The sequence below is a fragment of the Micropterus dolomieu genome, linkage group LG13, assembly GCF_021292245.1.
Source record: "Micropterus dolomieu isolate WLL.071019.BEF.003 ecotype Adirondacks linkage group LG13, ASM2129224v1, whole genome shotgun sequence".
NCBI classification, from domain to species: Eukaryota; Metazoa; Chordata; class Actinopteri; order Centrarchiformes; family Centrarchidae; genus Micropterus; species Micropterus dolomieu.
Window position 1 is genome coordinate 17,294,985 of NC_060162.1, and position 27,341 is coordinate 17,322,325.

The 27,341-nt window shown below is 39.1% G+C and overlaps 2 protein-coding genes and 1 long non-coding RNA gene across 6 annotated transcripts in view; 2 read left to right on the forward strand and 1 right to left on the reverse strand.

Annotated features, from left to right (window-relative positions):
* Nucleotides 1-4,278: 4,278 nt before the first annotated feature.
* Nucleotides 4,279-8,718, forward strand: clic3 (chloride intracellular channel 3). Of its 2 annotated transcripts, XR_006827784.1 has the most exons (8): nucleotides 4,279-4,356; nucleotides 4,545-4,666; nucleotides 5,614-5,723; nucleotides 6,106-6,231; nucleotides 6,564-6,670; nucleotides 6,770-6,945; nucleotides 7,134-7,359; nucleotides 8,697-8,718. XR_006827784.1 is itself a non-coding variant. In XM_046066396.1 (7 exons), exons 2-7 carry the CDS (start codon nucleotides 4,631-4,633, stop codon nucleotides 7,296-7,298), a joined length of 720 nt encoding a protein of 239 aa, XP_045922352.1. In that variant the 5' UTR covers nucleotides 4,279-4,356; nucleotides 4,545-4,630; the 3' UTR covers nucleotides 7,299-7,966. The 2 variants fall into 2 exon arrangements, 1 of the variants encoding a protein (XP_045922352.1); XM_046066396.1 differs by lacking the exon at nucleotides 8,697-8,718 and having other exon boundaries at nucleotides 7,134-7,966.
* Nucleotides 5,834-8,708, reverse strand: LOC123981523. Its single transcript, XR_006827785.1, has 3 exons — nucleotides 8,578-8,708; nucleotides 7,235-7,286; nucleotides 5,834-6,240 (listed from the first exon to the last, which is right to left on the reverse strand). It is a non-coding gene; the product is annotated as an uncharacterized LOC123981523 (long non-coding RNA).
* Nucleotides 8,719-8,836: 118 nt separating the features above from the next.
* pnpla7a (patatin-like phospholipase domain containing 7a) overlaps nucleotides 8,837-27,341 on the forward strand; it is a 28,361-nt gene continuing 9,856 nt past the window's right edge. For 2 of the 3 annotated variants that reach the window (XM_046066393.1, XM_046066395.1), the window contains exons 1-28: nucleotides 8,837-8,951; nucleotides 9,407-9,458; nucleotides 10,230-10,295; nucleotides 11,029-11,116; nucleotides 11,299-11,381; nucleotides 11,720-11,820; nucleotides 11,946-12,086; nucleotides 12,177-12,336; nucleotides 13,693-13,773; nucleotides 14,743-14,871; nucleotides 15,046-15,126; nucleotides 15,818-15,947; nucleotides 16,044-16,115; nucleotides 16,248-16,324; nucleotides 16,424-16,579; nucleotides 16,789-16,866; nucleotides 17,220-17,425; nucleotides 18,244-18,375; nucleotides 18,529-18,667; nucleotides 19,516-19,629; nucleotides 19,970-20,036; nucleotides 20,134-20,283; nucleotides 22,394-22,457; nucleotides 22,707-22,875; nucleotides 24,502-24,684; nucleotides 24,792-24,910; nucleotides 25,145-25,301; nucleotides 26,914-27,030. In XM_046066393.1, coding sequence (XP_045922349.1) covers nucleotides 9,408-9,458; nucleotides 10,230-10,295; nucleotides 11,029-11,116; nucleotides 11,299-11,381; nucleotides 11,720-11,820; nucleotides 11,946-12,086; nucleotides 12,177-12,336; nucleotides 13,693-13,773; nucleotides 14,743-14,871; nucleotides 15,046-15,126; nucleotides 15,818-15,947; nucleotides 16,044-16,115; nucleotides 16,248-16,324; nucleotides 16,424-16,579; nucleotides 16,789-16,866; nucleotides 17,220-17,425; nucleotides 18,244-18,375; nucleotides 18,529-18,667; nucleotides 19,516-19,629; nucleotides 19,970-20,036; nucleotides 20,134-20,283; nucleotides 22,394-22,457; nucleotides 22,707-22,875; nucleotides 24,502-24,684; nucleotides 24,792-24,910; nucleotides 25,145-25,301; nucleotides 26,914-27,030 — 3,111 coding nt within the window. In that variant the 5' untranslated portion in view covers nucleotides 8,837-8,951; nucleotide 9,407. The remainder of the gene's footprint in view (nucleotides 8,952-9,406; nucleotides 9,459-10,229; nucleotides 10,296-11,028; nucleotides 11,117-11,298; nucleotides 11,382-11,719; nucleotides 11,821-11,945; nucleotides 12,087-12,176; nucleotides 12,337-13,692; nucleotides 13,774-14,742; nucleotides 14,872-15,045; nucleotides 15,127-15,817; nucleotides 15,948-16,043; nucleotides 16,116-16,247; nucleotides 16,325-16,423; nucleotides 16,580-16,788; nucleotides 16,867-17,219; nucleotides 17,426-18,243; nucleotides 18,376-18,528; nucleotides 18,668-19,515; nucleotides 19,630-19,969; nucleotides 20,037-20,133; nucleotides 20,284-22,393; nucleotides 22,458-22,706; nucleotides 22,876-24,501; nucleotides 24,685-24,791; nucleotides 24,911-25,144; nucleotides 25,302-26,913; nucleotides 27,031-27,341) is intronic. The other variant, XM_046066394.1, reaches the window with a different exon arrangement.

Genomic DNA, 27,341 nt, shown 5'->3' on the forward strand with positions numbered 1-27,341 from the left:
AAAAAAAAAACAAAAAAAAAAACTGCTCGATTATAGTTGATTTCATTCCATTTCTTTTGAAACTTAAAAGAACATCGTTTGCTCATTTATTATATAACGAGAAAGGAGTTTCTCTGGAAGACACTGATGTACAGAGACAGTCTTTGTAGAATATCATAACAAGAATAGTTGCCAGCAGAGGTGTGAGATATGATTGAAATTATTCATATTTAAGTGAGCCTCTATAGTTGAGACTCAAGACAAACAGGATGTGGTGAAAGATTTACTGAATGTTGGCAGTGGTTCTGCAGTGGGCAGCACTACCTGCTGTAGAGCATCAGAAAGTAAAAAGATCATACCAACTTACTTTCAAACCTAAATGTATTTTTTCACACAGCACACACAGCTGATGTTTTACTGGAGAAAATATTAAAGAATACGTGAACCATTTCATAAGTCAGACAACACTGACCAGAGAGACACATGAAACAAAACCCCTAAGCTTTCTCCACTTACTTGATCAAAAGATGAGTGCTTTGTTCTCCGTTCTGAGTCACCACCAATACTATTTTTGGCTGCTGCTGGTGGGGACGTGATGATGAGCTTGAAGTTTTAAAAAACCACAGTCCCTTTTAAGGAAGCTGAGGTGTGGTTCTCTGAAAGATAATGTAAAATAATTTGAGCTCAGCATCACAGTACATGCACCCACCCTCTCTGATGTTCCATATCCTCTTCAGTTCTTGCTTTCTAGTAAATAGGATGCTACTCTGCTTCTTCATCTCGTTGGCAACCCTCTACAAGAACAACTGAGCATGATCACAATGTGTTTGCTGCTTGTGTGCATTGAGGGGAAAAAGGGGAAGTGTTGAACATGGTCTATAATTAGATGCACATGTGTAACCGCACACCAGTGAGTCCTCAGTGTTGCTATGTTGTGGACAGTAAAAAGAAAACAACAATACTAAACTGTAATGTTGTATTTATTGACCACACACATCTGGATGTGGTTCAAATTTGTATGGTGGTTTGTACAAAAACGTTTGGGAGGAGGTAGGAGTTGATATTTGCCCTTGATACAAAGAGTTTACCAGAAATAGTGCATATGTGCAGAGTAATAATTCAATTGTGGCAAAGGCACTGAAATAAAAAATGATCTCAAATCACACATCTAAAATCTTTCATACAGCAGAAAGCTCTGTTATGCTATGTGCAGAGGGGGGAAAAAAGCAGACAACACAACAAAATCTTCATCTTATATTTGTGTCAATATACTAAAAGACCACAAGAGGGTAGTGTGCTACAGAAAAAGAAAGATGCTTGTGTTTGTAATTTGTTGGTGGCAAGGCTGGATTACAAACCCAGCAAAGGCTCTGGCAACTGCCTTGGGGACCTCTCAGACTCCCAGAGTCCCTCAAAGCCCCAGGTTCATTCAGGTGCCTGGTTTGTACGTTCGTTGTATGTAATTTGGCTAAGTGCATTTTTTTTTAGGAATCTGCACCAATATAAGTAGAATAGAAATAATAGAAAAAGAAAAAAGTACAATATCATAAAATAGTTCATTTTGTTATTATCATTTATTTTTTTACAGTAATATAGTACATTAAGTTATTGCTTGTATTTTGTAACAGCAGTGCCCTGCACTTTGATTAATGCATTGCACCATAATTTGTACTTACTTTTATATTATTCTGTTTTACTTCTTTATACAATTTTCACTACACTTAATGTGATCAAAAGAATTTACGATAATGTAATCTAATCTAAAGAAAATTTGATTCTATTTCATCTTTAACTTTGTTTATTGTGTTTCATTACCGCCACTTACTATGACAAAGCGAGAATGGAAAATAGTAGAAATGATTTAAGAGACGCTGGATTATTTATACATATTATCACATGTAGTTTTTAAATACCACAGTTATCGTAATACTGGTACATCGCCACACCCCTAATGTATACTGTGCAAGTTAGAATTTCCTATGTGATGAATAAATTTCAGTCATATGTTATTGTCTTCTTTCTAAATGCAACACAACTTTATGAATACTCTGATTCTGCAGGACCCCCTGCAGGCACAACTGTAGGACGACCCACACACTACCCTAACTCCGCCTTCTCAACGGACATATTATCTGAGTGTACTGTCCTTTTACACACTGTTTAGGATGACTTGTCAACATAGTTTTTGTTTTAGAAAGGATGTAATTTAGCCTTGTGGTTACTAATGTGAGGGTTGAATTTATTAACATATAATAAAATAATTAATGTTTTCTGCCATTTTCTGCCATTCATTCAAACAATCTGAGGGAACATCACATATTCAACTTGTGACAAGGCAAAAGGATCACAAGTACACATTTAAAGATTCATAAGTCAACAAGGCTGGCAACCTCTTTGGCACATTGTCTAAATCATTTTTATGCCTTCTCTTTGGGGTGATGTATTTTTGCCTTTATATCTCATATTCAGTTTTGTTGTCTTCCTATGCTTGTTGCTTTTAATTTCATTGTATATCATACAGTGTGCATGAATAAAAAAACATGCTGTTCAAAGTTGCTCTAACAAAAGTGAAGTGACATTTCTCTTTAATATACAGTTCAACAAAACACCTTTTTGTCATTTTACCATGCACTCATTATTTTTTCTCTGGATTTTTGAGCAGCTGCCTCAAACAATAGTATAGTGAGATGGAGTTAACAACATTTTACCTTTCACTTCATCACATTCGCAAAGAAAGTGACAGGAGGGGTGTGAGTGTGAGATTTTCACGTTTGATTATCTGTCTGCTTTATTCACCAACAAAACCAACAACAAACAACTAGGACACTTTGTTTTGGTTATTTCCGTGTTACCAGGGATGTTTGAGCTGTTAGAAGGGAGAACAGCTTTCAGTGAGATCCAGAACAAAACAATAATATTAAATTACTTTAATTAACCTTGTACTAACTTGTGGATTCCACTGCACAGAGTCATAGATGAAAATCACACCCTCACTATTTCCTCTCTCATGCATCCTCACCTATGAATATACATTGTCCTGTGTGGCTTCTGCCATGTCCCCACCCAGCTGTTTTTTTCTGTTTTTTGGATCTTTATCTCACTCCTCTCAGCCTTGTTTTTCTCTTTATGTCACTTGCTTGGGGGATGTTTCTCCTTCCTCTCTCCAATCATAGAAACCTCAGTAAATACCTGCTACATGAGAGCATTTTATGCCAGTCATGAATGCTGATCAACAACTCAAAGTAGGCTGCAGGATGAACACAAAACAAACACATCAAACCAAGAAGAAGACACCAAAATACAGACAGAGAGAACGAGAGGGAGGGAGAGGGAGAGAGAGAGAGAGAGAGAGAGAGAGAGAGAGGTATTTTATTTTAGGTGAGACAAATGTGAATCCCTCTTCTTGATAAACTGTAGAGATACATCCACAAACTTTAAAATGTGTCCTCAGAGTGACCAACTCCCCAATTCTCAGCATCTGAGAATTAGATGAGTGTTATTCCAACTCTGTGTCAACAATTTGGGAAAGGCCCATTCATATTATAACATGACACATGGAGCCAGGTCCATAAAGAAATTGTTTTCAGAGTTTGGTGTGGAAGGAACTGCCTGGTCTGCACGGAGCCCCATCATCAATCCCATCCAAAACCTCAAGGATTAGCTGGAGTCCCGACTGCGAATCAGGCCTTATTGCCAACATCAGGGCCAGAACTTAAGAATACTTTTGAGGCTTAAAGTGAGCGATTCTCTGCAGCCACGTTCCAAAACATGTTGTGGAAAGCCTGGAATCAACAAGAGTGGAGGCTTTATGGCAGCTTCTTAATACCCATAGTTTTAAAATGAGATATTCACTTGCATCACCTGAATCACTTGCATTTTTATGTTCTGGTGTCCACATACTTTTGGCCATATAGTGTACAAAGTATCTAAATTAAGCACTTGATGGGAATAAACACAGCTGTGTCGTATCATCATTGCAAATTATTTTTTTAATAATCCAATATCTGCACTTCACGTCATAGATAAACTTGAATCCGCAGATTACATTACATTAGTCTTGTAATGTGGCAGCCTGTGTGACATGACAATAATGCACCCATACAGTATAGGCCTACTGAACTGACATATTTTGGTTGACAGAAAGAGACAGAGAGCAAACGGGGGCAGACGGAGACAGATCCAGATTTGCTGGTCTGACTGGTAAGGCGGGAGGGGGTGTAGGCTGCCTCACTTGACAGGTGTGGTGAGAGACGAACAAGAAACAGAAACAGACCCAGAGAAGAGAAGCTAGGGAGGAGACGTGAAGCACTAAAAAACAGGTGGAGTGAAAATAAAGCAGTGCTCTTCTTGCATCCAGTGCTGACTGTGACCACCAGTGTGAGTACAGGCTTCAGTAATACATCTTACTACGATGTTTGTGTAAGTGTGTGAGTGTGATTGTGTGTGTGTATGTGTGTGTGTGTGCGTGAAAGAATGACATTGCAGATTAGTCATAATTACACAGGAATATAAACTGCACAATAACTATTTCTTTTTAATTATCTGACTTGTGATTGCATTAACAGTGACAGAAACGGACCTTTCTGTAGACCCAATAAAGATAGGTGGACATTACCAGACAGAGAGAAACGACAGAGAGGCAGAAACAAAGATGGCAGAGGCCCCGAAGATTGAACTCTTCGTTAAGGTAACACCTACAATGTGAAATCATTCTCAACCAATCTCATTGTTCATTATATTTTGTTAAAGTAACAGCAAACTTACCTAACATTCAGTCAGCTTTCAGTTATTTTAACTAATATATATCTAAGTCCGTAGTTTCCTATTTTAATCTTAACAGGCTTCTTCTCTAGTAGCCCTAAATCAAAGAAAAGCTGACAAAAATGGATGAAAAAAGAAGAAAACAATTTCCAGGTGTCAAAGTGTCTCCTTTAGTATATTTTAGCTCTTTTACCAATTGATTCTCTTTCTTTCGTTAGCTGATGTTGTCTGGGACTCAAACAAGCTGTTTCAGCTTGTCAAAATGTGTCAGTACCCAAACCCTTGTAAGACTAAGCATTTCATTGTAATTCTATTATACAAAATGATACAGATTCTGTTTTGTGCTGCATTGCTGTAACTTATGGAGAATGATTACTCTCACTATATCTATCTCTATATACTTTTTTAGTATTTAGTCACAGTATCCGTGTAAAACCAGTGAGAACAGTAGAGACTGAAAAGAGGCCTGTCCAGTTTGGAAACCTGTGTCCGCCCTTTCAAATATTTCTTTGCTCCCACACATGCCTGTGACTCGATATCATGGCTGCCGTAAAAAGCAATATAAAATATGCGATATAGCAGAGATACCGTTCACTGTTTAAGTACTGGGCTGTTTGATCTGATTGGAAAGTAGCCTCAACCCTGCCTTTGAAATTCCTCTGAGGTTGGTTTAAACTAGCAGAGCAGAGCAGGCTTGACAAGAATACCTGTGCAGGTATTCGTGGTTTGGTCTGATACACTGAAGCACTGATGACAGACAACTTACCAGAATTCCATTTCAAAAACATGTTTTCTTACATTGTTGATTAACGTCACCATTTGTAAGCACTGAAAAGTGTATGTGTGTGTAATGAATGTGTGTTTGTCTGACAGGCCAGTGTTGATGCTGAGAGTGTGGGGAACTGCCCCTTCTGTCAGAGACTCTTCATGATTCTTTGGTTAAAAGGGGCCAACTTTACCCTCACTACTGTGGACATGAAGAGGTGAGAGCACATTTTATTTCGGTCTTGTCTTTGAGACCGTTGCATTAACACATACTTTCAGTGTAATGTAATGAAATACAGAAAGGGTTGCAGAGGGGCTGCAGCCTATGCCAGCAAATACTGGGTGAAAAGGCTACAATAGGTACAACAAGGGAACAATAATAACACATAGTGACAAACACATTCACATTTACACAGTATTAATTTCTTTGCTGAGTTTAGGAGGAACTCCATGAAACAATGACTCCAAATATTATCAAAGCACTTTGTTCTAATAATTCTAATCTAATTGACCCCTTCTTACTCATTTGTTATTGTTTGGTTGAAATTTGTTCTCATAATTTAAGCTAGACCTTGCTTGTTGTTTGCTGCTCTGTTGCAGGGCACCTGATGTGCTGAAGGCTTTGGCTCCAGGTTCTCAGCCTCCCTTCCTCCTCTACAACGAAGAGGTCAAAACGGACACTAACAAGATTGAGGAGTTCCTGGAGGAGACCTTGGCCCCACCGCAGTGAGTAGACTGCAAACATAGAGATATTTAAAGACACAGGATGATTGTTAAATACATTTTCCGTCAAGTATTTTCATCTCAAGATACTTATACAACACAGGGGTGTGTAACAGGATATACAGAACATTATACAAAACTTATATACACTAGATGGGTGGATAAATAACAAGTCATACGTGGTGGAGTGCTGAGGATGAATTTAGTCTCGCAGCCTGGGGAAAGAAGCTCTTCTGAAATCTGAAGTACAACAGCGGATACTTCTTGTTCTCTTGAAACATATATCTCATTCGTTATTGCTCCGACACACACTCACATTATTCTACCAATGGCAGGTATCCAAAATTATGCTGTAAATACAAAGAGTCCAACGGTGCTGGAGAAGACATCTTCCGAACATTCTCAGGATATATAAAGAACCCCAATCCTGCATCCAATGACAGTAAGGGGAGTAGCTGGATATTTCAAAATGAATTAACAGTCATGTCTGTTTTACAAATAGCCACATGATGGAGCCTGTTACACCCTTTCTGTCTTTCAGTGCTAGAAAAGAAATTTCTGTCAACTTTGGTGAAGCTGAACATGTACCTGGAGACGCCTCTGCCTCATGAGCTTGACAAGAACCCAAATGCCACTGAGTCCTCACGCCTCTACCTGGACGGTGACACCCTCACCTTGGCTGACTGTAACTTGCTTCCCAAACTCAACATTGTAAAGGTGAGCAGAGTACAGCAGTACTTAGTGTATAAAAACTTTCTTTCCATCATTTGGAAAGAGGTCTATTCATTTTTTAGTTCAGATGTAAAGAGATGTAAAAGCAGATGAGTGATGAGTCATTCCTGGTCCATAAATTTGACTGATGTCTTTTCGCAAATAATACAATCTTAAAACTCCTCTTCCTCCAGGTGGTGTGCAAGGAGTACCGTGACTTTGCCATCCCCACAGAGCTGAAAGGTCTGACACGTTACCTGAATAATGCCTACAAAAAAGATGAGTTTCGTTTTACCTGCCCAAATGACTCAGAGATCCTCCTTGCCTACCGCTCTGTGGCAAAGTACCTGAATAAATAGATCAAGAGGGAGCAGTAGAAGTGAGAAAAAAGAAGAATAGAATGACAAATGGAGAGAAAAGGTGACTAAATGCCTGAAAACCGTACATGATTTGTGCTTTAGTCTGCTTGAGTGTGGAAAATGAAATTTGTTTGTAGTGGCATGTTTGGTAATTCGTTTTCTCTAAAAAGTACTGTTGTTTTCATGAATTGGGCTCATATATTTTTTAAAGTGAAAACTGCTACTTCAAAGGTTTTTGTACATACTGTATATGATTTGGTTTTACTGATGTGGATTTCTTATTCAGCCCCTGTGAGACCGAGAAAGCACTGTAAATCCCAGAGAATATTTATGTTATGTCTCATTGCTCGTGCATGTATTTTGTCTAAGCATTTGCGTTTTGTTGATTGCAATTTATTGATTAAATTTTGACATGAAATATGTCTAGAACATTACTGGTATAAACATAAAAAACAAATGGCCCTGACTGTAGATAAAGCAGACTGTAAAGCTATTCTTTCAAACTAACAAGGAAAACTGTTTATCTCAATGGAAATTACTAACAACCCTTTATGTAATTTTTTGTCCTCTTTATGATTTTTTGTGTGTAAGTTACTGCATGTTTCTCAGTAGTGACTCAGTGATGTTCAATATTGACATATATGTAATTTAACTGAATGGAGACAGGGTGAAGAAAAATAAAAATGTTCTGATACATATTAAAGGATATTTTGTGTGATCTTGCCATTGCATCATTAGAATGAAAACAATGGCAGGAGATATTTAGTTACAGTTATGTGGTTTGGAAGTTAATTTTATAACTATATTATGTCTAACCATTCAGTTCACACTTTTGAAAACGTTGCCATCACTGAAAATCATTTCTTTCTGATGACGATAACGGATTCTTCATCATAACAGAGGCATTTTGGTTTTGCCAACATCCCAGATCAGATTTAACAGATTCAAATAGAATAACAAATTAAATTATAGCCTAAGTATGTAATAGTAATAAAGATACCCATTACATGTGCAAAATAACCTCTGTTAGTACTTTTATTATTAGCCTGTATGTTCATTGGATTATTAGACATTAAATATAAGCAGAATTCAGTGTTGTAACTGGTCAAGGTGGTGTTAATTTGAACAACTTAATGTACTCTTTAATGTATAACAATGCAACATATTTCATATGCTCATAGGTGTTAAAATCTTAATCTACAAAGTAACTAGCAACTACAGATGACATTGTAGTGGAGTAAAATTTACAATATTTGTAAAGTAAAGTACAAGTACCTACAGTAATCGTACTGCTCCACCACTACAGCTTTCTTATAAAATTGGATAATAGCAGTATCATAGTCAAAGTTGTGTGTTTGAGCTAATGAACTAACGCCGGTAAAACCCCCTTTTGTTAAGATGTTGTGTTGGGTAAACACACAGAGGACCTTCAGTGCTGTAAACAGGAAGACTAGGATGTACCTGGTCCTTTCCTGATTGGACAAAGGCTTTGAGCGGTACCGAGGCAACAGCAGACATCAAACACACTATTGGTGGACGGAGCTAAGCAAGTCACAGCACACAGAAAACTTTGTTAGCTGCATGCTAACTTTGCTCCATCGTATGTTTGGCAATGTTACAAGCTTGAAGCAACACGCCGGATATCATCGAAAAGTAAGTATAGTGTCTGTCCACTGAGAGTTTGATATTGCTTAGATAAGAAGTTGACTTATAAATAAGCACTATTTATAATTACTGACAAGACGGGTGCAACCTTAGTCAGCTGCTAGCTAGTGTTACTGTAGCTAACGTCAAGCTGTAGCTAACATTGAGACTATTAAATCAACCCCTTGAAATAAACATCAGCGTCCAGTTACTTTGTTGCAGGCATAATTAACGTTATGCTAGCTTGTCGTTTACTTGTTAACACTACGAAGCACAGGATGAGCTGGCGCAGAACATCCTGCTAATCCACATCCATGTTCCTGTTTTCATAGTTTCCCTTTTCCCACCAACAACTTCAGTTTAACCTCCTCGCATGTAATTTTCCTCTGTCTCTGCGATGATACTGCGATTCTACCCACATTTGATGGTTTGCTGGCGTTTTTTTAAGCGTTCTTGTCTTACAGGATGGATTGCCATGGGGAGGAAGATGGAGAGTTGTGCAGATTGGCCACTTTAGTAAGCATCAACATTTCTTTCAAAACACATGTTAAACAGCTTGTACAGCAGTGGTGACTTTATATGAACAGTGACAATTTCATAGGCAGTCATTAGCTGTTGATATTGTACTTACTGTTGGATTAAAGCAAAGGTTTTCAGAGTGGGAGGTGGTCCTTCACAGAGAGGGGGTCCAAACCGTTTCAGAGGAGGCTCAGTGAAAGGAAGTGACAAAAAAAACACATTTGTTGCATTAGTTATCAAAACAAGATCACATAGAGTAGCCTAAATATGCAAAAACTAACAAGACTTTCAATGTTTTTGGTGTGGTCCGAAGTTATGACAAACAGCAAAAGTGTACTTGCTTAGTTTTGCTCAATTCCTGAATGCCTATGGGAATCATAATTATGTTATGATTATCTTATATGATCATATAAATGCTCAACAATTGAGCAGTGTGCCTGCGAAAGGAACGCAGGTTTTCTCTATTTCCATTTCTGTTTCACATTCATGCAAACATTTACAGTCGGGTAGCTTCATCTCAGTTCTATAAATTAGGTAGGCATTCGTAAATATTTAGGGAAATGATTATGCTGTGAAAAAATCTAATTTCTACATTTTCCCTGCACCACACTTAGTGTGATCCTTGAAACATACTCCACTGGCAATAAAATCACTAAGGCTTCATTAACTTATTGTAATGCACTCTGCAGACTTTGTCTTTGTCCAGAGTGACAAGCTTTGAAATGGACTGGATTAAAGAAACTGTTCTAACCTAACTTCTGTTTTTAGGTGCAACAAAGTCACATCAGAGCACGAGTGCAACAGTTTGTGGAGGAGAGGATGCACACCACCATGGTATGAAATAACAATTCATTGACAGCCTATGCTTTCAAACTGCATGGAGAGCACTGCCCTAGATGCCGTTTTGCCAGGCTGTTTTCCTTTTTAATTGGTCGGGATTTTGTTTTTCTGTTCACATAATCATTCTGTCATAGCATAGAGAAACCTTGTGAAACCTTACATCTGTTAATATAATTCAAGACTTTTAACTGTGGTGTTAAGTTTCTGGCAACACTGTCTGCATAAAGCATGTCCCGAGGCCATACAACATACTGTTTGTGTGTGTGTATAAACTAATTATCATAGTATACTGTTAATACCAGTTAGTATACAAGACATCAATACTATACTATTTTGTACTAACAAACTGTGACTTTTGAATGTCACTGCCAGTTAAACTTAACGAACAGACTACATGATTTAATACTTAAGGATATTTGTTCCTAGAGTTGTTTCACCACTTGCCACAATTTATAGCATTTCATTGTGGGACAATTGTGCACTCAAATCTAGTTTGAGTCTAGTTTGAATCTAGTTTCATACTGTGATTTTATTTATTTATTTCCTTTCCTACAGACTCAAAACCTGTTTAGAATTAGCATGTATGTATTTAACTGGCACCCAACTGTGGACTTTGAAGGATAATGGTACCAAACCAGCAGCCTATTGTCTTATTCTGTGGGCAACTACGCTGCAATACCTTCTCATGTGACCATACCATCATTGCAACCCTCTTGTCTGTCTTCAGGTCACAGGTGTACTGATTGGAGCTGCAGTTGCAGTCTCACTGATTGGGATTGTGGTGCTCTTCCTATACAGGAGATTCAAGCTCGCTTGTGAGTCATCCAACTTCTTCCTGAACTTAATACTTTTTCTAATGCGATAATACATATTTTACATACTATTTGACTCTAAAAATACGGCTCTTCAGGGAATTCTATATTTTCATTTAAATTTTCTCCAGAATGTGGTCTTAACATGGCTTCATTTTCATTTTGTTTTTGGATTCTCTGACAAGGTGAAAAACAGCCTGGCGTACCCCAGTATCGCTTCAGAAAACGAGATAAAGTGCTCTTCTATGGAAGGAAGATAATGCGAAAGGTTTTCTCTATTTCCATTTCTAGTTTACACTTATGCAAACATTTACAGTAGGGTAGATTCATCTCAGTACTATAAATGAGGTAAACAGGCATTCATAAATATTTAGGGTAGCGATTATGCTGTGTAAAAATCTAATTTCTACATTTTCCCTGCACCACACTTCCCCAAACCCCAAAGTGTTTGTATCTTGTTGCACTGCTGCATGAAACGTGTTCCACTGGCAATATAATCCATAAGGCTTAGTAATGAATGCAGGTCCTCATGGTAATATTAACTCCTTCTCTGCCTCCAATAAACAGCAGCAAACCTTTAAATATTGAATGTGTTTGATTTTTAAGGTCCAGACGCTGTCCTCGATTCCTCCTCCCACCTCTACCTCAGTATCAAAGCCACCGCAACGCATACGCAAAAGAACCAAAGTTCTGAGCATAGCTCGCAAGTATGCTCCAAATTATTATTACGTTTGTGCAAGTGAAGCCTTGAAATGCTTCTTCTGATTTGTTTTGAGATTTGCTTTGTGGATTGATTGAAGGAATTTGTTAAATATTCTGTGCTTGTCAACAGAATCCTGAGGATCCGTAAAGATCCTCCCACCCTGCAGCCCAAGGAACCTCCTCCCTCCCTGCTGGAAGCTGACCTAACAGAGTTTGATGTGCAGAGCTCAAACCTACCCTCTGAGGTTCTCTACATGCTGAAGAATGTCAGGTAGACAAATATTTAATGGTTCCTGCAGATTTAGCTTCTCCCATTGTTTCTCCTGTCTTGATAATTTGTGTATTCTGCAACTTGTTGTAGGGTCTTGGGTCATTTTGAGAAGCCTTTGTTCCTAGAGCTATGTCGGCACATGGTGTTTATCGAGCTGCAAGAGGGTGAAGGTCTGTTCAGGCCAGGAGATGATGACGATAGCATCTATGTGGTACAGGATGGACAACTCGAGCTTTGCATCCAGGAGAACGTACGTGGATAGCATGTTGATTTTCAGTTCTTCTTTTCAGAAAACAAACATAATTTGGTTTTGTTATATAATAGTTGTTGGTAGGGCTGAACGATTTAGGGAAAAATCTAATTGCCATTTTTCTGCCAGATATTGTGATTATGATTCGATTCGTGATTTTAAAAAAAAGTTCAATATTCAATGCTAGTCTATTTTTGACGGAAGCTGCTTCAAGCAGCACAGAGCAGATGAACCAGGCAGGAAGTCAGACACAGAATGGCAGAGAGAATCTGGTCAATTTAAAAAATAAAACACCCTTTGCAGACTACTGATCGTATATCAACAATAAACACAGTAAAAACAGACAAAATAAAGAAACAATTGAACTACGTAGTCTACTTAACCATGGTAGAAGCACAAAAATCAAGGAAAACTGAACAAATCAACAAAATCTGTACATGTCCGCAAAGTCGGGCAGGCAAATCGCTTATTCTGAAATGCTCCATATGGGATTTGTAGCCGTGCCGAGAGTGGAACAGAACCAGTTCACAGAGAGCTGTTATCAGTAGTAGAAGCACACAAAATTACAAATTAACAACACGTCAACAACGTAGGGCAGGCTAACGCTCCACTGCTGAAACAATTCCAGTGTGAGTTGACACTGGACAAAATCGCGGCACAGCTGCCGCCTATGTCTGTTCGGCCGACGCCATCATCCCACACGTTTTCCTCTAGTTTTGTTTGTCATTGTAAAATGTACACACCCTGTGCCTGCTCTGATTGGTGATTTGGACCGTAACAGGAGGCGCATAGAGCTTGTGACTGACGAGCAGATCTGTCACACAAGGATGACAACGGAATCAATTTGTAACTGCCTGACTGTTTAAAACGGCTCAGATGCGCTGTATAATTAACCTACATTTTTAATTGCCATCTTCACGATCATATTACGCGCAACCATTTATACCATTGTTAAAATACAAAAGTATCAAAAAGAGAAGCTTTAAAATTTGAAATCTAGAAGACTCTTGTCTGGCAGAGTGATAAACTGACTGAAATGTGTTTAAAATCAAGATATAACTGTAACAAACATGAATCCTGTACTGTTTTATTTTGATACATGATGCCAAAATTTGGACAGGTCTCCAGTGATGGGGTCTCTAATTATTAACACTTAATGAAGTCTGAAGCAAGGGCATAAGCAGGCTTTACTCTGTCGAATGTTTACATGTCCTCCTCTACCTTTTGAGAGGGCAGTAATGTAACATTCATCTGGATGCAGTCTGCTGTTTCAGAAACCAAGAAGTAGAAGAAAAATAATGGCTCTCCCTACCTTTATCTATATTTAGATGTTATTTGTGTTTTCCTGTTTTATAGGACGGTACAGAACCAGTAGTAAAGGATGTGCACCCAGGAGATAGCGTCCACAGCCTGCTCAGTATTCTGGACATCATCACTGTGAGCTCTTTATTTCTCTTCTCTGCTTCTGACTTCTCTTGTCCTCTGTTGGTGTCTCAGTCCTCCATCTCCTCTACACAGTCCATACATTCACTCATGGTTCTCTTGTTTAGAAGCAAACCTTTGTGTACTTCTTGTTCCGCTCAATTTGTTCATCCTTTACCCCCATATCCCTGTGTGTCAAGTTGGTCCAGTGGCATGCTCCGTTTTTGTTTCCATTTCCTATGTTGTTGTTATAAAAGTTACAAATTATGTTTTTATCTTAAAAATTAAGAAATCAAAGCTTGAAAAAACAAATACACTGGATCATACTCACTTGTAAGTTTCTGTTTACTTTTAATCATACTACATATTTGAAATGCTGCAAGCAGTCTAAATACTTGTATGTATGGTATGCGTGTACATTAGGGCCGAACAAATAATTGAAATTTTATCGAAATAGCAATTTTGTAAATCACAGGAGGTGCAATATTTGTTAAAGGTGATACGTGCCAAAATACCATTTTAAATGAAATATTGTAGTGCTGCAGAGCTGTCCTGGCCCACACATCATATTCTAGAGAAAACATCTTTCTTTGGTATGGGTCCCCGCACAAATGTACGCCATAATTCATTTTAATATGGTTTTCAATCAAAATAAGAGTTATAATTTTAAAATGATCATTCCCCCTGGTACTGCATATCATAACATGCTATATTGGTCAAAATAATCGCAATAAGATAGTTTTTCAAAATCGTTAAGTCCTAGTATGTATTGATGGATTGATAGATGGATGGTATGGTATGGTGCGGGTACGTATGTATGAATGAATTAAGGTTAAATGCTGTTAGTCCAATCAGTTACTCTGTGGACAGCTCTAATTAGGTGGCTATCAATTTTGAAGTCAAAGATTTATATGAGGTTTTAGTGAATGGCTCCTCTGTCTTAATTCTATGCCTTTCTAATCGTTTTTTTTCTGCTTCTGCCAGGGTTATCCTGCTCCATATAAGACTGTATTGACACGAGCTGCAACTCGCTCCACCATCTTACGTTTACCTGCATCAGCCTTTGAGTCTGTGTTTAAGAAATACCCAGAGACACTTGTTCGCGTCATTCAGGTACCAGATTGTCTAACAGTAAATATACAGTATGTTGTGTCTGTTTTGCCTTGAGACAAATTTTCCTCCCTGTAGAACACATTATTTTAAAATAAAACATAATCATTTTTATCTAATGTGTGGGATATGTTCTGCTCTGTTTACCTCGGTGTTTCATTTTGTGTGTGTTTGTAGATAATCATGGTGCGCCTCCAAAGAGTCACCTTCTTGGCGTTACATAACTATCTGGGCCTAACCACTGAGCTCTTCAATCCGGTAGGAGGAAAATAAATTAGTGCACACTTATTTGTGTGTGTATACACACACAGTCATGCAGAGAGGCCCTCATTGAATACTTAAGCGCCACTGGTTATGAACAAGCACAAAAAGGCACATGATCCCTCTGTCACACACACACACATGCAAGCTAATTTCATGCAACATTAAGCGCAGTATCATAACTCACTCCTTCATACAGCTCAGTAAAAATGAATAAAAATGACTACAGCCCCTCCACAGAAAACAGGGACGTCAGTAACCTCTAACCCTGGCCTGCCTCCAACTTTATTATAACCAAAAATACCCCTTTATTTTGTCCTTTTGGGAGGAAATATGTGGAAGGGCGTTGACTTTGCCAATTCCCGAAGCCTTTAAAAAATATCTTTTTATTGATAATTGTAGTCAGAAGTCTCCAAACACCTCAAATAACTAATAAAAATAATTCTATTTAATATCAATAAAAAAATGATCACCAAATGAAATGTCTATACTCTATATTTCTGCAGTGCTTTACCCACTGACCCACACTGGATATTTTACAGTTTTTTTATTTTCCTAATGTGTAAAATTTCCTATCCTTCAAATCTATTATAAATATGATATTTCAGTGTTACTCAAAATGCTACTGTAGTCCCCGCTAACTGAAATATGGACTGTTAACTGATTCATTTGGCTGCTGAATTGACAGGACTGTCAAGCGGTGCCTTTGTCCAATATAAACAGTGTGATGGGAGAGGTGACTACCGGGAAGACAACTCGTCGTTTGCACTTCCAGGACGAATTACCTGCTGGGACCACGGAGAGCCCCACAGAGACAGGTCACACACTCACACACATATAATTCCAAATATACACCACACACACATTGAATATTTTTCCAGACTGATCCAATGCTGGCACTTTAAAATACACAGATGGTGTGAAGGACAGCCCTTCAAACAGCTGCAGGAAACCGCGATCCATCTCCATGCCCACCGACTGCACAGGTGGGTCACTGTCTTGGACATCAACAATCACCAAGTGGCATATGTCTGTATTAATTTGTCATTTGTCACAGTTGCTGATCTGAAAGAAATGAGACTCTCCTAAACTCATAATCCACCTCCTTTTTCCTGCAGGTATTGACCTGAACATGGCTTGTGAACGAGCTCGAGTCAATATAGATGAGGGTCCCTCCAGTCCGGTTACTCAAAAAGTAAGCCTTGCCTGCCGTGCCACGTCTTTCTTTACAGTCCCAGTACCCACTGCATCTTGCTTCTGACATATGCCACTCTTGTATGTCTGTCTCATGTAGTCCAGCCTGAAGAAGTGTGTGACAATGCAGCACACACCCTCTGAAGTGTTTCACTACACTGACAGTGGGGGGCAGTCCGATGCCATCCACCTCAGTAAGAGCAGCACAATCCTCCAGGCTGCTAAGAAGGACCTGATGGGAATTATCCAGCTGCAGGTGAGAGGTTGATCAGATAGTGAACATTATTTTAGGCGTTACTTATTTTCAAAACAAAGGTAACATTAATTTTGAATGTATATTGTTTACCATGTTTTATGGGAAACTTCTGATCGCTGTTTATGGATAGATGAGAGAGGCAGGTTGTGTAGTAGTTGTTCTAAATATGTTTTTGTCAAACATTGTTTTTTGTTTTTTTTCTATGGCAGGACCCCACTCTGCTTGAAGGCAGAGTTACCCTCCATCATGTCAAAGCTGGTTCTGTGGTGGCTCGTCAGGGAGACCAGGTTAGAACAACAACAACTTCCTTTCTGTTTTATGACACGGAGGATTTCATGTAAGGTTTTTGACATTTTTACTCGTTTTCCCCTCTTCAGTCAGTGTAGAGACATTGCAGGGACGGGTATACATGACCAGGTTCACTGGTAGAGCCATGTGTCTTTTATGTGTTAAACTTACTCTTTAGTTGCATCTATTTGTCATATTTCAGCACAGTATTTAAAAATATGCTTAACTTTGAACCCAGGTTGAACCCTCAGCTACTCAGTCAATGGAGCCACACAAAGAAATGAAATAAGATTTCACCTGAGTCTAGGCCTTCATCTTCAGATTTCTCTCCTCTCTCCTCTTGGTGCTTCAGGAGGTGAGCATGCAGTTTGTGATTTCTGGCCTCCTCCATGTTTACCAGCGGATGATTGACCGCGAAGAAGAGACTCGTCTTTTTGTGACGCACCCCGGAGAGCTTGTCGGTCAACTAGCTGTCCTGACCGGAGAGCCCCTCCTGTTCACTGTTCGAGCCCAGCGAGACTGCAGCTTCCTCTCCATTTCCAAAACACACTTCTATGAGTCAGTGCCATGGACACACCTGCACACACACTTATCCATGCAGAAAAGTGTTCTCAAGATATGTAGCCTTATGTACTGCCTTACAAAGGCAGAGAGCAGTTACTAAAGATACAGTGAAGTTTGAAGGCTCTTAGCCAAACTGTATGGCAGATATAAAAGTAATAAAAGCTTAATTAGATCTCGTTATGCTGAGTCCTAATTGTACATACAATCTAAAACATAATTAGAAAATTGCTTGGATAATTGCTCTGTTTGGACAATGTAAGGGCGCTCAGGGAAAACAAACAAAATTGTCCGTTGTAATAAGGAGCTAGTTCAATAAATGAATCATGAATTAAATACATGAAAATATGTGATTTAAAGGTAGTTCAACCAGTGAATTCCACTAGAGTCAGAGGCTATACTGCTAAGCAAGTTAGCTTTTAGCAGGACTAGTTACCTTTTTCCCTTCATTATTTTGTATTTAGCTACGGTACTATTTATGTGGGACAAAAAAACTCTAAGATGTACTCAAGTGATTTTTTGTTTTTTTTAATTCAGTGAAACAAAAATAAATAGGGTAAATTGGGTTTAGCCATGTCTATCTCACCAGCCAGTCTTAACTAGCTGGAGTGCAGTCACTGCTGTTTGATTTTTACCTCTGTTTTGTAGTTTGTATGAATTTGTAATGCTGTTTTTTCCAGTTACTGCATTTTGGCTTTGTAGGACAGTGTTGACTGTAGACCTAAGAAACATACTTGACTCAACAAAATGCGATGTGAATGGTCTGGTAATATTCTTTTATCTCCCTTTTCTGTTGATTTTTGTCTATTCCGCAGGATAATGCGTGTGGAGCCGAAGGTGGTGCTGAATGTTGCTCACACAGTGGTGAGGAGGATGTCATCTTTTGTCAGACAGATAGACTTTGCTCTTGACTGGATGGCTGTGGAAGCCGGCAGGGCGGTCTACAGGTATTCTACTGATAACCTTGTATACCTTGGAAAAATGGTCTTGATTGATTCATGTCAACAAGTGATCAGTGGAGGCAACTAAATTATTAAATGTAGGTTTTGGTTCACAAGCTTGTTTGCATATTTTCAGTGAGTTATCTTCATATTTTTCAGGCAGGGAGACAAATCAGACAGTACTTTAATAGTGCTGAGTGGTCGACTTCGTTCTGTAATCATGAAAGAGGATGGCAAGAAGGAGCTGATAGGAGAGTATGGACGCGGCGACCTGATTGGAGTGGTAAGGACCGCAATGGTGAGGGGGAACAGATGGTGGATAGTAGTAATTTTCAATATTTGCTTTGTGTGCATTATGTTAAGTTGTTTTTTCACTTCTATTACGCTGATAAATATTAAGAGGATATATCAGGCGACGCAGTTCTGAGTTTTTATTCAAAGTCCATCAAAAACTTGCAGATTTAAACATGCATGAGGGGAAAAAGGTTCCTCAGTAACAGTAGTTTATCTTCAAATTCATAGCCTGTTCACTGGCAGTATGTACGGCGGAGCTACCAGTATGCTCTTTACAAGCATGAGGCATAAGACTAGTATTGCTGTCAGTAAATAAAAAATCAAGTACATCTTATGAATATTAGGGGAAAGTAACTAGTAACTAAACACTAGCTGTAAGCCAGCTGAAATTGAATTTAAATAAAAATTTATCAAGATAACACTTAATCTTTAGTATCATCAAATAAATACAGCAAACAACAAGCTCAGACAATTAAAGCCATAAATGTAACCTTAAATATTACAGTTTAGATAAACTTCTGTTTATTCATTCAGAATAATCAAAAACACTTTGTCTGAGGCTCTTTTTGGGACAACTCCAAATACTTTTAGACTTTTAGACCTTCATTAATGAGTTCAACAATGTATATTTACTGGATTTATATGTATCATTTAGATGGTGATAACTTCCATTTATCCAAAAAAAAAACACTTTATACCGTTTTTCTTGAATTCCTTCCAGATATAAACTACATATGAGTCTTGACAGACCTGGATAAAACCTGCATCTTGACTGATTGGCAGAGGCAAACAACCGCAGGGTGGTAATTCTTGTTACTTATGAACCTTTCAGTTTTCTTTGGTTCCCTGCAGGTGGAGACACTGACACGTCAGAACAGAGCAACAACAGTGCATGCTGTACGAGACTCTGAGCTCGCCAAGTTACCAGAAGGAGCACTCAGCTCCATCAAGAGGAAGTTCCCTCAGGTAGCATGCGCCTTAATTGTTAAATTCAATTTCATCTGATGTGAAAACCCAGTTATTTTTTGTGAAAAGAGCATATTTGTGTAGTGTTTTTTTGAAAAGGTCAGCTTTGAAAATGTTGATTTGCTTTAAAATGAATGGAGTTGATTGAACAGGGCCATCAATTGGACAGTGATGTGGGTAACTGCTTCCCAAAATAATTTCCATTTTTACTTTACTTTTCTTTGAATATAAACTCAAGATTACTTTACTGCATATAAACCACATTTAAAAGAAAAGCATTGCTTTGTACATGGCGTCTGTTTGATGAGTAACACAGAGTCGCTTCTAAAATGCCTCTCAGGTTGTCACCAGGTTGATCCACTTACTAGGACAGAAGATCCTTCAGCAGGTCAATGGTCCTCTGACAGGTATGTGCATCTCCCTGGCGCTTAGGGTTGTCCCACCGGTGTTGGCGTTTATCTCAACTTACTGTTAAAGCTTACTAATATATATGCATGTCCCCAGCTCGCAGTTTGGCCCTCCAAACCCCCGGCAGTAAGTGGGATGCAGGGAACCAGGCCTCCAACCTCTCCACTGTGACAGTCCTGCCCGTATCAGAAGAAGTACCTCTCACTGCCTTCACTCTGGAGCTGCAGCATGCACTCATTGCAATAGGTAAGGAACAAAAAAAAGAGCTCAAATTTAACCAACTGTGCTCAGGGTAGAGGACGCATCAGGTCCTTGATAGTAAACATCTGGACCGCCCTTAGACACAGTCTGGTCTAGCTGTCTGCAGACTTCATAGCACAGGCATGATGTGTGTGGTCATCTTGTATTATAGGTGTTCCCTGCTACAACCTAATAGCTCTGCCTCTTCCCCTGTTGATGAATTGTTTATTGAAGTGCGTAATCTGAACTGGGAAGCTCATTTTCTCTGCTCAGTGTTTGCTTTGGGTCAAGTGAGATTAAAAGGGTAAATTCACATTGAATTAAGGAATTTGGTTTTCATTACAACAAAACCATTTAAGGCATCGGGGAGGGACAGTAAGAGGGGTGAAAGACCTGCCGTGTGTGTGTGTGTGTGTGTGTGTGTGTGTGTTTTTTTTTTTAGGTTTGTTTTATTGTAATATTTTGATTAAAAGCTCATCACCAATTCATACAATAGAAATGACATATGATACATTCTATTTCAAATGGACAAAACTCTCCAATCACCCCCTTACTCAAACAAGATGGTGTGCATATATGGTGGCTTGCGTACAAAGCTATTGCCAAGGAGACGATACATAAAAAGTTAAATAAATGAATTAAATAAAATTTGTTGAAGAAATATTGTGAGCCAGGTTCAGGTGTGATGATGAAGTTTTGGAGACTGATGAAGACTTAACGTGGCATGGTTTGAGCCCGGCCGAGGAGAATCAAATCTGAAGCATGACATCTTTTGGTCCTTTTTATGTTTCTGTCTTCCCTCTTGTTCCTGTATCAGGTCATCTTTAGCTGGTCTTAACCTAGAACAACAAATCTATCTGATGTTTAGACTGCAATGCTACGTCATATTGGAATCTATTACTATTCATGAGTTGATCTCTAATCTGTGGAGCCAGTAAATTCTTGTAAGACTCAACCATGTAAGATTCCCAGAGAACACTAATATTTGCTAGCCTGACACTTCCTACCTTATCAGTCCAACTGTTGTCTCCCTAAAAGGACAGTAACATGAGAGAAATAACTAGAGCTGAAAGGTCCGTAAACAACCAAGCTAGACCTGTTGACCTTTCCCTGTTACTTCAATAAATACCCCTAAGAAATATCTCTAACAAAATACTATAATAATAAAATGAAAAGACAAGCATATCTCTCAGGTAGTAATTAAAAACCGTGTGCTTCCACCTCGTCTTTACCAAGGTTATTATAGTTTTGGAGATTTCATTAGTTTTTATTTTTGTTTCGTTTTGACTTTTTGTTTTCAATTTCAGTTTAGTTTTAATTCGTTTATAACGTGGGTTTGCTAATATAGTGTAGTTTTTTATTTTTGGAAAATGCTTCGTTTTAGTTGAGTTTTTATTAGTTTTAGTTCAGTTTAGTACAGTCCAGTTTAGTTTTTTCACAAAACATTAAAATACAAGTACAATCAGAAATATTTGTGAAAAGGAACTCCCTTTTTTAAGTTATATATGAAGCTTGTACAGTCATGGCCAAAAGTCTTGGCACCCCTGAAATTTTTCCAGAAAATCAAGTATTTCTCACAGAAAAGTATTGCATTAACACATGTTTTGCTATACACATGTTTATTCCCCTTGTGTGTATTGGAACAAAACAAAAAAGAAGGAAAAAAAGCAAATTGGACATAATTGCACACAAAACTCCAAAAATGGGCTGGACAAAATTATTGGCACCCTTAACTTAATATTTGGTTGCACACCCTTTGGAAAAAATAACTGAAATCAATCGCTTCCTATAACCATCAGTAAGCTTCTTACACCTCTCACCCGGAATTTTGGACCACTCTTCCTTTGCAAACTGCTCCAGGTCTCTCATATTGGAAGGGCGCCTTTTCCCAACAGCAATTTTAAGATCTCTCCACAGGTGTTCAATGGGATTTAGATCTGGACTCATTGCTGGCCACTTCAGAACTCTCCAGCACTTTGTTGCCATCCATTTCTGTGCCAACACTTTTGGCCATGACTGTGAAACTGCAGATAAAACTATCTTGAGACATGTCAACTATCTTGTTCGGTCATGTATTTAGACTGGACATATTGACTGTAACTTCTTTCACATACAGGTCCCACTCTTCTGCTGACCAGTGATATTATTAAACAGCGACTTGGAGCTGCAGCACTAGACAGGTATGTTTTGTGGCAGACTGAAAGTTGATGGAAACGATAGTCTTTAATAGACATCTCAACACCTAATCTTTTCCCCTGTCAAACAGCTTATTGGTCTATTAGATTATTTTATTTGGGCTTTCTGTCTTTCTGACTCAGTCATTAAATTCAGTTTAAGCATGCTTTCTTGGCACAACAGAAAAATGGATCTCATGTGTGCTGCCAGCTGGGCAATGCCGCCTGTCTTTAATGGACTCCTTTCCTCTTTAGTGTCCATGAGTACCGTCTGTCCAGCTGGCTGGGCCAACAGGAAGACATCCATCGCATAGTTCTTTACCAGACGGACAACACGCTGACCCCATGGACTCAGCGGTGCATCCGTCAGGCCGACTGCATCATTATTGTGGGACTAGGAGAGCAGGAACCTGTTGTTGGAGAGGTGAGGTGTTAGGCGTGGGTTACAGGTGGATGAAAGTGAGAGGAGAATCAGTGGCAAAGGTAGCGATGGGTTAGGAATCTTAGTGAAAAATGACAAGGATCTCATCAGAAGCGATCTGAAGACGTCAAAGCTGAGCATCTTGTGGGTGTGCAGTCTTTTAATTGAATTTCCTGTTAGTTGGGCACTGTAGTTTTTAGCCAGTGTTACTCAAACAGAAGTAGTTATTGCAGTTGTTTCGGACTATTTTCAGTGGTGGATTTTGTGAGCTTGTGGGCTACCATTTAACATCATTTTAGTACCACAGTGGCAGTCTATGACACATGGGTTTTGCAATAATTGTCAGTGGGATCAATTCATTGTTGGTTTTGGTCTTTTCATGGGACTTGTTGACTGTAAATGCTCCGTATTTGTATAGTGCCTTTCTAGTCTTTTCGACCTCTCAAAGCGCTTTTACACTACATCTGCATTCAACATTCTCAAACATTCATTCACTGGCGGAACCAGAGGCAATTTGTTGTGCAGCCGGGGATTGAACCACCGACTTTCCGATTAACGGGCAACCTGCTCTACATCCTGAGCCACACAAGACATGTCCTTTAACTACTCTTAAACAGTGTTGATATTTTTTTCTGTCTTGGACTGAAAAGCTGAATATCTTGTAAAGCGGCAGTTAGTTGCTGATCAGTTAGGATTGAGTTATTAGGATTGTTCTTCAGAGAAATCATCACACCACTTATTATTATTATTATTATTCACTTAGCCCTTGTAAGCGTGTTATCAGACAAAGATCTTGGTAGAGTCTGATTTGATAATAAGGGCCATGCTCATCATTGCGCTCTTTAATCATGTTCAAACCCAGTGGTTTATCCGACTGAATGGTCACACAGGCTGCGAAAGGTTTGTATTTGACCCTTGGGCATACAGGAGAAATGAGCAAAGGGTAGATGGATGGCATGAAAGAGAGGCGGGGTGGGAGAGAAAGGAAGTTCATGTCCGTATGATGAAGGAAAGGTAATTGCCTTCAGTGGGAAAAACAGTCACAGAGAAAAGTAAGGAATGAATCCCCATTTAACAGGAGACAGTGGGAGAAATGGATCAATATTTGCTCAGGCTGAGAATGAGTCATAGCTCTGGGTTGATTTTTATCTTTCAGGGCACACACAGACATCCTCTCACCTTGTGCATACAATAAACTTTTAACAGAGGGCCTGTTGGCTAGGTGGCAGGTCTGACCTTCCCTTCAGACTTTTAAAAAAAATTTTTTTTAAAGCCTGCTAATTCAGGAGCATCACATAATGATACTGCCTCAGCTGGGAAATTACACACGGAAATAAATTAAATTAATTTATGCTCTTATTGCTCCTTCTGCTACCCATAATTCCCAAATATAACAAATAATTATAGTGTAGCTCTTTATATATAATGGTATATCTCAAAATAAGAGTTCTTCTGAAATCACACCTGGAATCAAACACAAACATTAAAACTGCAATCACATACCAAATGCTGATGTTGTTTTCCTTAAACCTAGTGCAGTCTCAGGTTGTCATGAGTTTGCGGCCACTCTGAAGAAAGTGAGGAGTATAACATATTCTAAGACGTCTGTGCTCGATGCCTCCCCTCTAGCTGGAGCGTATGTTGGAAGGAAGTGCAGTGCGTGCCCAGAAGCAGCTGGTGCTGTTGCACAGAGAAGATGGCCCCCCACCCAAAGGAACTGCAGACTGGCTCAACATGCGAAGCTGGATCTCCAGACATCTCCACCTGTCTTGTCCACGAAGGGTCTTCTCTAAGAGGAGCCTGCCCAAACTGGTAGGAATGGAAACGGTTGTTGTTTTTTTCTGCTCTCGTTTCTCATCTGCAGATCAAAGCACTTTCCTTTGTACTCTTCATTATTAATGCTTTTTTTTCTCTTTCAGTTGGAGCTGTATCAACGTGTGTTTGAGAAGCCAGCAGACCGCCACTCAGACTTTTCCCGCCTGGCTCGAGTCCTTACTGGCAATGCTATTGCTATTATCCTGGGAGGTGGAGGGGCCAGGTAAAGCCACCCCACTGTCTGTCTTTCCAACCAGTTATTTAAGTTCATTGACTGTTATCTAGGAGCTGAACTATTATGTATAAAATTTAAAATATGATGCCTCTTCTGGGCTCAATGGATTTTATAATTGCCAGAGCCTCAGACCATAATTACAAAGATTTTTGGTTTAATCTTTCTACTGGCAGGGAACATCTGTGTTTTTTTCTATGTTCATTTCTCCACCCTCCTGTTCAGGGGCTGTTCCCAGGTGGGGGTAATGCGAGCTGTCTGCGAGGCCGGCATCCCAGTGGACCTCATTGGTGGCACCTCGATCGGTTCCCTGATGGGGGCGCTATATGCTGAGGACCGTAGCCACAGTCGCATGAGGATGAGGGCCAAAGAATGGGCAATGGTGAGAGTCAAAGAAAGAATAACACAAGTCTTGTAATAAACCCGAATATTAAAAGCCAAATATAAAAGGCAATGATATTTTGATCTGCTTTATATCATCCTTTTTATATCTGCTTTATATCAAGTAGGTGTTTCAAATTTTATCCCACCTATCATCATAAGACCGTTTCAAGTCCCCTTTTCCATTCTCAGTAAAGCAACAGCCGTGGCAGGAGACATTATGTTTTCAAGTTGTTGGAAGGGAAGGAATTTATTCAAAAAGTTCTTTTGGACACAAAGATGAATTGGTTCTTTGCTGTGACCTCAAAATGACCATGACAAACACCTCATAACTCAATGATTGAAGTGGCAATTCCGACAAAATTTCACATAGATGATTAGTGGAAAATAACGATGAAGAGACGTTTTTTTTTCACCTAAAAGGTCAAAGTTCAACTTCACTGTCACATCATAATGTCCTGGAAAATTATTATTCAACACCATATCTCAGGAACAGAAGTGGAGATTGTTGTGAGCATACACAGTTCACAGTTGGTCAGACACTGAATAGGTGACACATTTCATCTTCTTGTTGTACCAGAGCATAGTTCAGCCCATCCTATTGTACTGTTCCACCTGCTTCTTTAACATGTTATCTGTTACGTATCGGTCAAAACTTACATGCATAACCAACACTGCCACCAGGATAATTGGTCTCCCCACACACAACCTAGCAGAACTAAACAGTAAGGCCATTGCACGCGTTGCAACCCCAGTAGCACAAGATATCAACTCACTGAATCACCATTTTACCATACTGCCCTCCGGGCGCAGGTACAGTGCCATAGTTCATCAGCTCCTCGTCCACTTGGTTTGGTTTATCTTGGTGAGAGGAATATTTCCAAGCTGTCTCAATTTTCTGCTTGAGTCTGACCTTGAGTGACCCCTAACAGTTTTTTATTTTAATGCAGTTTAGACATTTGATATAATTAACCACAGCCATTGGTTTGTGTTGCACATACAGGCCTGGATGGTTTGTACATTAATCTCATGAACAGACCCTTTTTAGTTGTATGAAATTCATCCTTATGTCTTTAATTCTATGACCATCAATGACAGCTAAGTAGAGACACCTGCTCAATGTCCAGGTCTGCAGTCTGAGCATGTGCTATTACTCGTCTCCCCTCGTCCTCCCTTGGCTCTGTCCTTGCTTCTGAACCTTCCATCTAGAAGCAGCTGGCTGGGTTGCTGCTCCTTCGTATCGAATTAAAATAACCACTGTTGTAATAAAAATGTTGTCCTTCACAAAGTCAGGCAAAGAAGGTCAGAACAGGACAGATTGCGCTGTTAACATGTTGATACTTTTTAATGTGGAGTGAATTTATCTGTTCAAGATTTCTCAAATTACAAAGAAACGCATGTGTACACACCAGGTGGAAGGAAAACAAGATAAACGAACCATCATGTTCAGCATAGACAAACAATGAATCAAAATCCAGACAATTTACTTTTACATCAAATTAAACTTTAATTTCGAGGCGTTAATTCTGCTTTGTACTTTATGAAATAGACCGTGGAATTTTGTCGAGGAAACAAACCTTTTGGCTTTTCTTTTTTTCCGGCTTTCCCTGTAGGAAATGACTTCAGTGTTTAAGAAGGTTCTGGATTTGACGTACCCAGTCACCTCCATGTTCTCCGGCGCTGCCTTCAACTCCAGCATCAGCAGTGTTTTCAAGAGCAAACAGATTGAGGTGAGTGAGATGAGGTTACCTAACTCCTGCCTAACGTTGATTGTTTTCTCGATTAGTTGTTGGGCCTATAGGATGTCAGACACTAATGTTTCCCAAAGCCAAAGGATGACATCCTCAAATATCTTCAGTTTACTGTCATGGAAAACCAGAAAATTATTTGCATTTAAGAAGCCGAAATCAGATAATTTTCTTTAAAAATGACTGAAACCGATTAATTGATTATCAAAATAGTTGGCAAGTAATTTAATTGTTGACAAGTAGACTATTAATTTTTGTAGCTCTACTCCTAAGTAGAATCAGAACTGAAGTGG

Excerpts from the sequence above, each read along its gene's own strand:
- clic3 (XM_046066396.1), top strand. The coding sequence starts at position 4,631 with ATGGCAGAGGCCCCGAAGATTGAACTCTTCGTTAAG. Across the intron at positions 5,724-6,105 it reads ACTACTGTGGACATGAAGAG|GGCACCTGATGTGCTGAAGG; the intron begins GTGAGAGCACAT and ends GCTCTGTTGCAG. Across the intron at positions 6,946-7,133 it reads CCAAACTCAACATTGTAAAG|GTGGTGTGCAAGGAGTACCG; the intron begins GTGAGCAGAGTA and ends CTCTTCCTCCAG.